This window comes from Alosa sapidissima, chromosome 5 (assembly GCF_018492685.1).
Source record: "Alosa sapidissima isolate fAloSap1 chromosome 5, fAloSap1.pri, whole genome shotgun sequence".
In the NCBI taxonomy this organism is placed as follows: Eukaryota; Metazoa; Chordata; class Actinopteri; order Clupeiformes; family Clupeidae; genus Alosa; species Alosa sapidissima.
In genome coordinates, this window is record NC_055961.1 from 21,203,948 (window position 1) to 21,216,297 (window position 12,350).

The window sequence follows — 12,350 nt, forward strand, 5'->3', positions numbered from 1 at the left end:
TGTGTTTATGTAGGCTATGCTGCTAATGCTGTTATAGCCTGCTTCTATTTATTCTTTTTTAAGTAACACTAGCACTTAAATTAGCCTATTTTTATAGACTCATGAATGATGCACTGACGGGAGAGCACTTTATATTTCGTTGTAGCCTACCTGTGACAATGACAATGAACACCTATTCTATTCTTCTATTCTATGATCAACGTGGGTTCGAGGAGGATACCCTTTTATAGAGTTAAGCTATGCCTTCTTCCTTGAGAAAAATGTAACTCCGTAGACAGTAGCCTAGGCTATTATAAATAGACGGACACAGCGTCGCTCTGGACGGACGGTCAATATGGAATGACATGCTGAACGTGGGCTGAAGTCAACGTTGAGCTCCCTCATTGAGGCAAGCCTCGATCTGCAAGCTGTAGCCCAGGGATGTCAAAGTCAAATACATTAGAGGGCCAAAAAAACAAATTTGCTAGTAATTGCTACAAGCCGAGGGCCGGACTGGTTCAATGTTTATTAGCCTAAAACATATTAAAATGACTGCACGTAACCTATTGAACCAAGACGTGTACTGTATTTTATTTAATGATTAAATGAATAATGACTGTGACTGAAGTGCGGGCAACGTTTGCACAGAAATTATTTTTCCCATCCTCACCGACCTTGTCATAAAAAATGTTTAAATGATCATACAATGCCTCTTGCTGCTTTGTCGTCTACATCAGCCTTTCTCAAATTTATTTGACCTGAGGCCCAGTCAAGGCACACTTTGGGGTCATAGGGCCCACCTACATGAACCCACCCCCTCCTCCCACCCCCCATCAAATTATCATAATGATATCACAATTATTATTTTTTTATACTATATTGCTATGCACTTCAAAACAGTCAATGTTTAAAGTGCTAAGATTGTTCACAAAAGTTTGTGAAAACACGCACATCAGAGTACTGCTTTACTAATGTAAAATATAATTAGGCCTACAATAGTTTCATTGTTTTTGCATTGTTGCATGATGCTTGCATGAGAAATACTTCTCAAAACAACAGCAGTTATATGGGTGCTGTTGTTTTGGGATGTTTCCCTCATGCAAGCATCATACACTGATAGAATATTTATATGCTAATTACATTTAATTTGAATGCCTGAATGTAAGGATTCAGGAAACACAATATCCAGCTTTTGTGAATGGTAAATGGCGGATCAGACCATGCGTAAATCACTGATCTGGAGATCTTTAACTATCTTTAACTAAGACTAATTAATAGCTTAAGGCTGACTTTAAATATAGCCAAATATAGTCTGTGCTGTTTTTTATGAAAGTTGCATAAATCCACGTCGTTCTATTAAATGTCGTTTCATAATTGAATAGCCTTCCAATAGGTTGAAGCTTAGCTTTGCTACCAACGTGCACACGCATGCATTGAATAGGGGAGACCGGGTATGGTTGTAACATGGGGGAAGTTGTAACATCACCAATTCCACCAATCAGGGATAAGATATGAGCCATGTGACAGTTTCTGACTCATCAGACTTCCTTAACGATCACACATGGACATTTTCAAGTTGTTAGTGCCATTTATCCCGGAGTAAGGAGAAAAATTCAACATCTGAGGTAAGAAAGTAACTTTTTTTTTTAGATTTATTTTTTTCTAGTGCTTTTACCATTGTAGATACAGTTGTATGAGTTACATCAGGTCAAACTATAGTTTCTAGTAAAGAATGGTGTAGCTCTCTCTCTTGCTAGTTTCAAAGCACCATGCTAATACAGCTAGCTAAACAATGGATGACAGTGGTGGGGTAGGTTGTAACACATTTTTTTAATATGTTACAACCTGTGGAATGGGGCTAGTAGACCCATTTAATGTCTGTTTAAATGGTGTGTGTGACTGTTCAGCCCTCTCTCTCTTTCCATGAGAGACACAAATACATACACACACAAAAGTATAAACGTTGTGGTTTTTATATTTAGTTTAAAACATTAATATGATCTCCATTCTCTATGTGAAGAACGGATTGTATGGTATACAATATGTTGGTGAATCTATTTTCACACCCTGTGTACCCTGTTTATGCAATAAATCAGTATATCAAATGGAATTCCATTGTTATTCTGCATTTTTTTTTACCTGTTACAATCTACCCCAATAGGTGTTACAATCTACCCCAGTAGTGGGGTAGGTTGTAACAAAGGTACACACTGTATTTGTCATAATCTCACAAATTCTGTAATATAGTTGAAGAGATTTAAATGGTTGCCACTTGTAGTAGACAAATGTGGGTACTTTGCCAAAAAGTTCCAGAACTGTAGCTTTAAAAGAAATGGTAGTTTTAGGTGCTGAAGAAAAATGTGTTACAACCATACCCGGTCTCCCCAACGCCCATACCACGACTTAATTCTATGCCTCTATGTTTAATGACACCAAACAAGTATTTCCTACTAATTGCAGAAATGTTTGTTTTCTTTTTCTGTCCGCGGCTCCTTGATCAATTGCGCAGCAAATTATTAGACGATGGCCCGGGAATAATTTCACTCTGCAGACCATTGTCCACATTGCGGACCGCGGCCCATAGTTTGACAAATGGTGACCTGCATGCTGCCATATTAAGGCATTTTTACGGTGTGTTTAGCCGGGTTTTCGCGTGGAAGGCTCTGTAGAAATCTGACACCCTATTCAACGAAGTTAAACTGAAAGAGCGTGCCGTTCACCACCAGAATGAACGAGTTCGTAACGTTCATCAGGCAGTGGTAGGCTAATACAGTAACTACGTTCAGTTCACGTTCGCTCAAAATATGAACGTGTTCAGGCACAACACTGGGGAGTGGGGTAGCTGAAAGTTGACATCTGCCCTGACTGAATACTGATGAATAATGAAGCCGAGGCCCACTTGCGGCGCCGCAGTGAGTTCGTGGGCTACCGTTGCATTGTGGGAAATGGAGTATTGGTGCGTGCAAAACAGCAGCCGGCGGCTGTGGCCTGCGGGCCGGTTCTAATACTAATGAAATATCATCCCGGGGGCCGTAGATAATTCATTCGTGGGCCGGATCCGGCCCGCATGCCTTGACTTTGACATGTCTGCTGTAGCCTATCTATGGCGGGGGAATCGTTGGCATCATTCCCGCGCTAGTAGTCAGGGGTTGTGGAGTTGTTGGCTTGTATCACTTTGGTCGTCAGGTTGTAGTTAATGTTTAGGCCTACATCATTTTTTAACTCTCGCTAAACCACCTCTGCCAAGCGAATTAACGCAGCGTGAAAAAAAACGAGGTTGTTTTATGGTATTTTGCAGACGCTTTTGTCCAAAGGTTACAGCGATTTATTTTGTCATCACGTGTGTCGTACTGAATGTTTGATGCGCCACATCGTATTCATGCGAAATATCTTTTGGATGGAAACAGGGTTTCAGCGAGTTTGACCTAACTGTGATGGCACAGAAAGACTACACACTTCTTGGGGAATCCTTGCTCTTGTACAAGGGTGCAGTTTTCGCCTTGCAACACTTTGAAAATGGCATACCTGAGGCACTTGAGTACTTGGACAGTTTGAAGAGTTTTCACATAAGAGATGGTGACATCTTCATAATGACATTTCCCAAATCGGGTAAGGCTGTTTGTGTTGCTTTTTTTTTGGATTGTCAAAAAGGACTAATACAAAACACATCAGAAATACCCACGCAAAATGTATGCCTTTTAACCAGGCATATGAGTTCCTATCTAAAAGTTGAACAATAATAACAAAAAAATGATAAAAACATCACATATCAGTTGCCATTACAAAATTGCCCTAGCAATCATAATGTAGTGGAAAATTTGTATTGCATCATTTTTGTGTCTGTATTTAACATTACCCCATAATCAACATGTCAGGTACAATTTGGATGCAGTACATTGTCTCCATTCTCCATGAGAATGACCATCCTGACCTGTTGGAGAAGCCTACACATTTTCGTGTGCCCTGGCTGGAGTACCTCCGACCGGCTCATAAAATTGACACAAGGGAGTCTCCCAGATTGTTCTGCTCCCATCTGCCACAGCACATGGTTCCCCTGGATCTACAGAGCAACAGAGCCAAAGTAGGTGCAACATTGTAAGCTCCGAAAGTAAGGAGGAAATAAAGATGGCTTTGGTTGCCACTGAGCCTTATTGAAAGTAAAAAAAGCCAATAGAAAACATCTACCTTATAATATCTGACATGGAATATGAAAAGCAAAAAATAAATTGAGTTGTGTATGTGTATGTTTCCACACTAGATTATTTATGTTACGAGGAACCCTAAAGATATTCTGGTGTCATACTTTCACTTCTCACAAGTGCTTAATGCTTTGGAGACTGCCGACAACCTTGATGAAATGCTGGAAAACTTTCTGAGTGGTAAAAGTAAGGGGAGAAAACCTACATGTATTCAGACACTAGCATAATATTATAAACTTTTGAATGATTATTGTGAATGTTTGAGGTGTTAATTTGTGTTTTCCTTCAGTCTTAGGGGGAAACTGGTTTGATCATATAGAAGGTTGGTTTAACAACAAAGACAAATATGATATCCTGTTTGTGAGCTACGAGGAAATGAAAATGGTAAGCAAAAGTCTAAGAGGGTCATGTCAGGTCAAAACCCAAACATAGTCTTTAATTGTCCATCTCAGGCACTTGTTCACTGCAAGAACTCCAAATTGCAGTATGTGCCAACAGGTGGTCTTATGTGGCTTATATGCACTCTAAATAAGCAAGCCATTGGCCACTTTTAACAAGCTTGTAGTCTAATAAAAAAGCACATTATTTCCTTAAAAATACATCTTTCTGTCTCTTTTCCTCTCTCTCACCAACTAGGATTTGAGATCGGTGGTCATGAAGATCAGCAAGTTTGTTGGAAAGATTTTGTCTGATGTGGACATTGACAAGGTCATGGACAGGGTCACTTTTAAGAACATGAAGAATGATGTAAAAGCAAACTATCACAATTCCGTTCAAGGGAACGTGTTGGATTCAAGCAAAGGCAGCTTTATGCGGAAAGGCAAGATGACAAGATCTAATGAATCTCTCTCCTACTCAGAGCCTCTGAAGACATAGGAGACCTCACACATTGTTCTTCCTCTTTTGAGCACAGGGACCGTTGGGGACTGGAAGAACTTTCTGACGGTGGCGCAGAGCGAGCGCTTTGACCAGGTCTACAAGGAGAGAATGAAGAATCTTCCGGTCAAGGTCATCTGGGACCAAGGAGCTGCATGAGTGAATGTTTCAGCATAAAGACATAAATACATTTGGCATTCTCTCTCTCTCTCTCTCTCTCTCTCTCTCTCTCTCTCTCTCTCACACACACACAAATCATTATGTACACTCTTAAAACAAATGTGTTGAAAATAACACAACCTACGTTGTTTTCTAACACATCTTTGTGCCCAGATAGGGACAACATATTTGCTTTAAGAGCGTATGCATATGCAGGTTGAAGAGCAGTGCAAGTTTAAATTTATCTGTTGCAGTTCATCACATTCCTGTATGACCTTGTCATGTCTTCCCATCTTTAAGATGCCCCCCCCCCTGCTCAATATCCAGCAAATGTTCACTGATTAAAGATTAATTATGTATGTGAAATGAGACATGAAACAAAATATGAATATGATACTAAACTGATTTTTGAGGAGAGCTATTTGGTTTGTGCATATTTTCCCTTGCAATGTTTTCATCAATCATCCAATATGATATTACATTCATGTTATAAAGTAGTAAATTATGTATTATGTAAATTGTTGAGAACTGATCCGCTTACTACTTCTATAATAAAAACAAAAACTGATTGAAGCCTATTTTTTTAAGAGTAAGTAAGTAGAACAGAACCAACCCTCTCGGCCTCTCACAGGTCAATAATCTGTCAATACCCATATTATTGGGTATTGACTGATTACCCATATACGCACATATTATATGAACATTGGAAAGTCACATTAAGAATTTATATGCACATGTGTGACATTTACAAAACCGATTTTTCAAATTGGTGATTTCTAGAACATGTCTGTTTTTAGAACATCTCAAACACTTCAGAAACGGTCTGCACGATCTCCTGCCTTCTGTTACGGGCAGCACTCGATCAGTCTCTGTGCCCAAAAATAGAAGTGAATGTTTGCAGACAGGCTCTGCTTGGGGCACCCTGACTGTGTGCCCACAGGATGCCCGTGTGCCAATGTGGGTCTTCGTCAGGCCAACCCACAAGTGCAATATTGTTTTTATGCGATAGTTCTACTATCATCTAAGCGACTTAAAAGGCATCAAATTATGTTTTCTATTTCTATTTTGACTTTTGTTTGTTCTTTCTCCACCCCCCAAACATAAATCCAATCTTAGTCTTGGCATCTCCTGCAGCATATTAGCCTAGAAATCTAGACGCACCCTAGCGGCAGCAAATTACATTTGCTTCCAGGGCTAGTCTAGCAACTCTCCGTTGGCTTGTGAGCTCGAAAAATTAAACTTCTATCAGGCCAATCAAATCGTGTATAGAGTCGTTAGGCGGGCTTAACATAATGATTGATGGCAGAGTTGCAACAGTTTGGCTTGAATTCCCTGCTACTTGAAAACAAAGAAGATGGATGTTGCTGTTGGCCAACAGTGTGACACGAGTTAAGCTTGTTTTAAGATGGCAAAAGTTTGAACTAGCCAACTAGCTCCGCTGGTGGGAAAACGCATGGGACTCAGCGCTGTCCTATTGCGTACAGAGGGAATTTGAAAGACAACCGATTATCCCGCCCCTCTGACTGAGCACTGCGAATGGTGAGTGCCCAGACCCTACATTTTAATGTGGGTCTGGCTCGTCAGGCTAGCAGCATATCATGTGAGAGCCAAATTCAGTGAGTGAGGCTATATGTGCTTGTGCACACAATACATTTTAGAGCCCACTTGCTCGTCTATAGGGTCATGCTATATTGAACATTCTTCTCCACTTACTGCAATTTCTCACTTAAAAACTGTAACGTAATGAAATCGCTGCTCTGTCATTTTGAATTATTGGAGCATGTGTAGCCTACGCCAGTGGTTCTTAAACTTTTTGTCTGGCGACCCCACAAAAAAGTATGGCGAGGTCTGGCGACCCCACTTTCCCCAAACCCATTCTAAGTCCTTACTCAAATACCCCCCTCAAACGTTAACAACTAAATCAAGCAAAAACTAAAAAGCAAAGTCATTTGTTTTATTTACTCCATATGAACAAGAACCGAGAAAACCAAACAATCACGATTAAACAAGTGTAGGCTGCCGCCATATCAGATCAGAGCGCTATCGCAGCGCGCGCACACACAAGCACGCACACACACATACACATGCAGCATTAGGCCTACAACGTTACATTAATTATATTTATGGCGATAACAATAACAATACTTTTTTATTTCTCTTTTCTGGTGTACTATCTTTAACAATTTCAAAGGGAAGGGTGAGCATGCTTCCGTGAACATAGCAAGTTAATTCTAGGAGGAATGCTGCATACGGCGACACGGAGATTTTCCTCCACGGTGCTGAGCCGACATCTGTATTTTGAGATGTCGTTTCATTTTGACAGGTTTTAAGCTCTCATTCGCCAGAACATCGCCGCAATTCACACATTGTGGGTGGTTGAGGTTATCTTTAACTTGACAAGTGAATGCATATTTCAGAAATTCTTTCTGATAAAGCCGACGCGCCGTTTGTTTTTTTTATTCTCACCGGCCGTTAGACTTGTCCCATCTGAGGATCACGGAGGAGTAGACGCACTAGATGGCACTTCCGAGCTTTTGTTCAATTTTTTAAGCAGCCACCTGTCCATTTTGGCTAGTAGGCTACCTATGTCTTTTGTTTTGTTTTACTTAAAATAGCGGGAACAAGTTGAGTTTGCATAGTGGGAGCAGATAGTTACATTGTTTCTATCAGCGGACCAGTAGCCCATAGGCTGAACCAGATCTAGTTGAAAGACGAAAAAAAATCTCTCTCTTCTCTTAACTGCGTGTAAATAAGAAAAAGGCAGAAAAGGCCAATATTATTATGACCGCCGCTAGCGAAGCTAGCTTCTACTTCCTGAATTTTTGGTCAACGATACCCGGGACACCGAACCACATGAAATTTGGTGGGTATGTAGCCCCACTAGACTTTTACGGAAAATTTTCGTTTCGTCCCCGGGGTCCACTCCCCCTCGTGCTGGGCCCCCCAAACCGCAAAAAAAGCAGTTTTTCCCTAAATAACTACCTGAACCGTGGCACCGAGGATGAAGAATCTTTTATGGTATGGTATGTTGGTCTCAAGGGCCCACATCAATCTGGCCCATAATCACTCATTTGTGATTTGCACCCCCCCCCCCCCCCAACCCCCGGTAAAAAATGAAAATGCAATATTATTCTGCTTTAATCGCCCCTATCTTCAGTTAAGATGTTCAGAACTGCACCACATTTTACTTGTATGATTGACCTGGCATTCTCTGGGGGTATGCCAAGTTTCGTAGAATTTCATCCATGGGGGGGTCTTAAAAAAAATAGATTATGTGTACATTTAGTGACTGTACACTCATTGGCCTGTAGATGGCGGTGCACACATATACACATGCACACACACACAGGCACCCACATACTATCGGTATTAGAACGGCCGATAGATAATTACAAATTCAGTAGGATTAAAAGAAAGCCAAAATATATATTCATCATCATCATCATGGCTGCATTTCCAGTATTGGCGATAAGTTGTCGTTTGTCCACTAGATGGCGCATCGTTGCAGTGAGACGTAATTTTGTTGGAAGTTAAACGTGGGTTGGAATAACAATGGACGCTTCCTACAAGGACTATAGTTTACCGCAGAGAACGTCTAATAAGGATAGGATGATGTTCACATGAAATGTAATTCCCATTTCTTCTTGAAGCCGAAATAAATCTGAGGATGTTTATCGGACATGCTTGGTTTTTACTGCAGGTACGTTAATCTTATAATATCAATAAGGACCTAGGTAATGTTACTGTTAGCGTTGGTTGAGTGATGGAGGCCAATTTGATTGATTGCATTTGTAGAACACTATAAATGCGGTTATACCAAGCAAATTGATAGCAGCACTGTAATTGTATCTTTCGACTGTCATTTGTTGCATGTGCTACAAAAATCATTCTGTGCAATGGAAGATTTACCAACGTTACACCGGTCTGATACAGTTTTGCATATACATGCTGAGACTGAGACGCCTGTTTATTTTGTTTTAAGTGCGTGCAGGGTGCGAGAGGGGAATCGATGTGCTTTGATTCCAGCTTGGTAGTTGTAGTCTGTGAAATTAAAAAGCACGTGTGTGTGAAGTATCCAAACAATGACAACTTCATTTCATTATGGCTGCTTTAGCAACACACCTTAAGCTACTGTGTAGTGGGTCCCATTTAGAAGTGGCTACTTCATTCGCGCTTTCCTTGACTGATGGAGCTGCGTGAATTTTATTACAACTTTTCGCCACGATATGGCAGTTTAAGTCCGCTTGATACTGTAAGGCGTAAGCCATTGGTTTCCAAAGGAGATTTTATTTGTGTCGCCAGCATAGCCTATTGACAATTTATGTTGTAAATAGGCCTACCTTATAAGCCTACCTGTAGCTTAGGGAAGCTAACAGCTTTCTATTAGGATCTAGTGTGTTAGTTACAGTTTTGTCATAACTCCCTGATGCATTTTTGCATTTAGAATAGCCAGAGCGTGAACAATATCGGGTGCCTATGGACTAGGCTTGGTGAACCCAGCCTGATCTGGCCGCTATTTATTTTTTGATTTCTTAAAAGATTGAGGTTGGTCTGGTGAAAGCCAGACTAGCCATGGACCTCAGTTACACAATGCAAGGGAACATGAATCAGCCTATATTTGCACGAACAATAACGGACAACAGCTCTTCAACTTTGGCCCGTTAAAATGTGTATGAACAGTCTAGCGACGCATTTCATCAAGGCCCATTTGGACATGTCAGTTATTTGCACCACTAGATGTAAAACAGCATTTCGTTTCAGACTACTGTTACTTAATTTGTGCATTAACAATAACGTTTCAGACTACTGTTACTTAATTTGTGCATTGACAATAAAGTATTACATGAACTAAAGATGACTAAAATCTTATGTAGAAGAAGAAACATTCACAAAAAATCCATCCATCCAAAAATGACCTTTGTTTTTGATAGCTGTTGAAAACGGCACGGAACTGACAGAGATGTTTTTGTTTATAAATAAATAAATAAATAAATAACATTATGCTGATACCTTTTGCTTTTCCCAAATACAATGTAGCCTACAGGTGTAAGTGACCTTTCATCAATCCAGTTGCAATGGATGAACTGTGATGAACTGCCCTACTTGTGATTGTTTAGAGATGTTAAAGGTTTTATAACAATGCTACATCTTCTTTGGCTATTCTACAATCTATTCACCTTTTCAGCACCAGTAGGCTACTCTCTGAGCAGCCGCACACACACACTCAGGCATGCCAAACAAGCATACACAAAAGTTTCAAGAGCGGGGGATGGAGTAAAATATGGAGACAAATTGAAGTGTGATTTATTTTCGCGGAACGGATGTACAGGACTGAGCGGCTGTCGTATTTTGTACCGCTATGCGGTACATCTAGTTTTCCTTTGTTTCACCTAATAATAATTTCAGACTGAATACAGAAAATAATTGGCGACCCCACGGAAGTTTTTGGCAACCCCTAGTTTAAGAATCACTGGCCTACGCCTTCAGCGATCATGAGCCAAGCAAAATTAAACAGACCCAACATGTGTTTCTTAATTAACCCTTAAAGGTGTAGGTTTTTGAACGTTCTAAGTTCCGCAACAATTGAAGGTTCTAAAATTCTATGTTGAATTCAATGAACCCAGATATTCTTTAGAACGTTCATTTCTCAACATTCCCGTCACACTGTACTCCTTTAAGGTTAAGATCTGTGCCGGTGTTACATGGCAACTGGCTCCCATGTTAACTGGCTGCGTTGATGACGTTTCATGATTGATGACGAGTCTTTGCCAGATGTGGCCGCTTGCAGATTTGTCACTTTCTGATATAGGCCTACTAGAGACGCACACAAATATGCATGACATGTTTAAAAGTCAAAATTGTATGTAGTACTACATGCACTGGACCATGAACATGCAACCCAAAAAACTAACACCTAAATTAACTCCACATGGGCATTGAACCACGAATAATTAATTGGCTTTGCTTGGTAATCAGACGTCTATCCACTTGCGCCACGAACCAGCTGACGGCACTCACAGAAATTTGTCCAGCCTATTCTTTTAAGAATTCAGTTCATGAAACACAGGTATTGAAACGCACACTGCAATGGGCAGGAGAAGTCTATAACGTGTCCATATTTTACACAAAATTTGCGCACAGGGAGAGTCAAAACTCTTAGGCTTATAGGCTATTAACGTTAATGTTACTGACATGTAAACATGGGTTTGATGTTTTTTTGATACTTTATTTCCTAATTCTCGCGTTGGGTGCTTCTCCTGTGGCGCAACAGGTTAATTGCTTTTTCACGCAGTCGACATGGGTTCAGTCCTCCCCATCACACGTTTTTTTTTTATTATTATTTTTAGACCAGCAACGCTTCCTCAATTTAGGGTACAGGTACACGCAACAAAGCGTTCCTATAGTTCTTAATCAGTGATGGGTGTGTTTAGGGTGTCATTTAAACCAATGAGAATGACATCTGTCATTCCCTTTAACAGCAAGCAGCGCAACTTCAAACAGCGCACATGTATTTTGATAGTCAGCAGAGCATTTGAAGGAATCTGCTTGTGTAACAGATATAAGAAAATGTGTAAGTCTTTTTTTTGTTTTCAATTGTGTTTGGTTCAGGTCAATGTTTTATTTCTCCAAAATCCTTTACTTGTCTGCCTTGTATAAAATTAGCTTTGGTATTGCAAGTTTTATATTATTTCGTGTAATAGCGCCCTCTGTGGGAAGAGTGTCTTGAGTGAATTGTATCGCGTTCTCTCAGGCTGTTTACCATTGACTGAGGGGAGGTATGTATTATACGCAATGTGATCATTAAGACAGAAATAATCGTTTTAACGTCAGTTTAAGTACACTTTATGTTTTCGATCATGCATAATATTGCAAGGGCATATGGGATGAGTGGATTTGTGTTCCTTGATATATCCAAAGTGAATAATGAGATGTTTGAAATAGCTAATAGGGCCTAACCATGTTTTATGCGTGTGTGTGTGTGTGTGTTGTTAGCTCTCGCCATTTTGTCTTCATGCAGAATAGCCTATATGCTTCAGCTTTTCTCTTCTTTGTATAGGCTACTGTTTATATGGAGAAAAACCACATCAGTGCACCTTAACGCAGTAGTCGGCGAGGTGCAGACCGCGCCGGCTACAC

General features: G+C 40.3%; 1 protein-coding gene and 1 long non-coding RNA gene across 2 annotated transcripts in view; both read left to right on the forward strand.

Moving 5' to 3' along the window:
* Positions 1–7,250, forward strand: part of LOC121709962 — a 28,787-nt gene extending 21,537 nt beyond the window's left edge. Inside the window, exon 3 of the long non-coding RNA XR_006032065.1 lies at positions 7,002–7,250. This is a non-coding gene — a long non-coding RNA (uncharacterized LOC121709962). The remainder of the gene's footprint in view (positions 1–7,001) is intronic.
* Positions 1,525–5,781, forward strand: LOC121709957 (amine sulfotransferase-like). The gene is made up of 7 exons (XM_042093719.1): positions 1,525–1,604; positions 3,387–3,588; positions 3,855–4,060; positions 4,238–4,364; positions 4,468–4,562; positions 4,815–4,998; positions 5,092–5,781. The coding sequence occupies exons 2-7, from the start codon at positions 3,414–3,416 to the stop codon at positions 5,211–5,213; spliced, it is 909 nt and encodes a 302-aa protein (XP_041949653.1). The 5' UTR covers positions 1,525–1,604; positions 3,387–3,413; the 3' UTR covers positions 5,214–5,781.
* Positions 7,251–12,350: the final 5,100 nt, after the last annotated feature.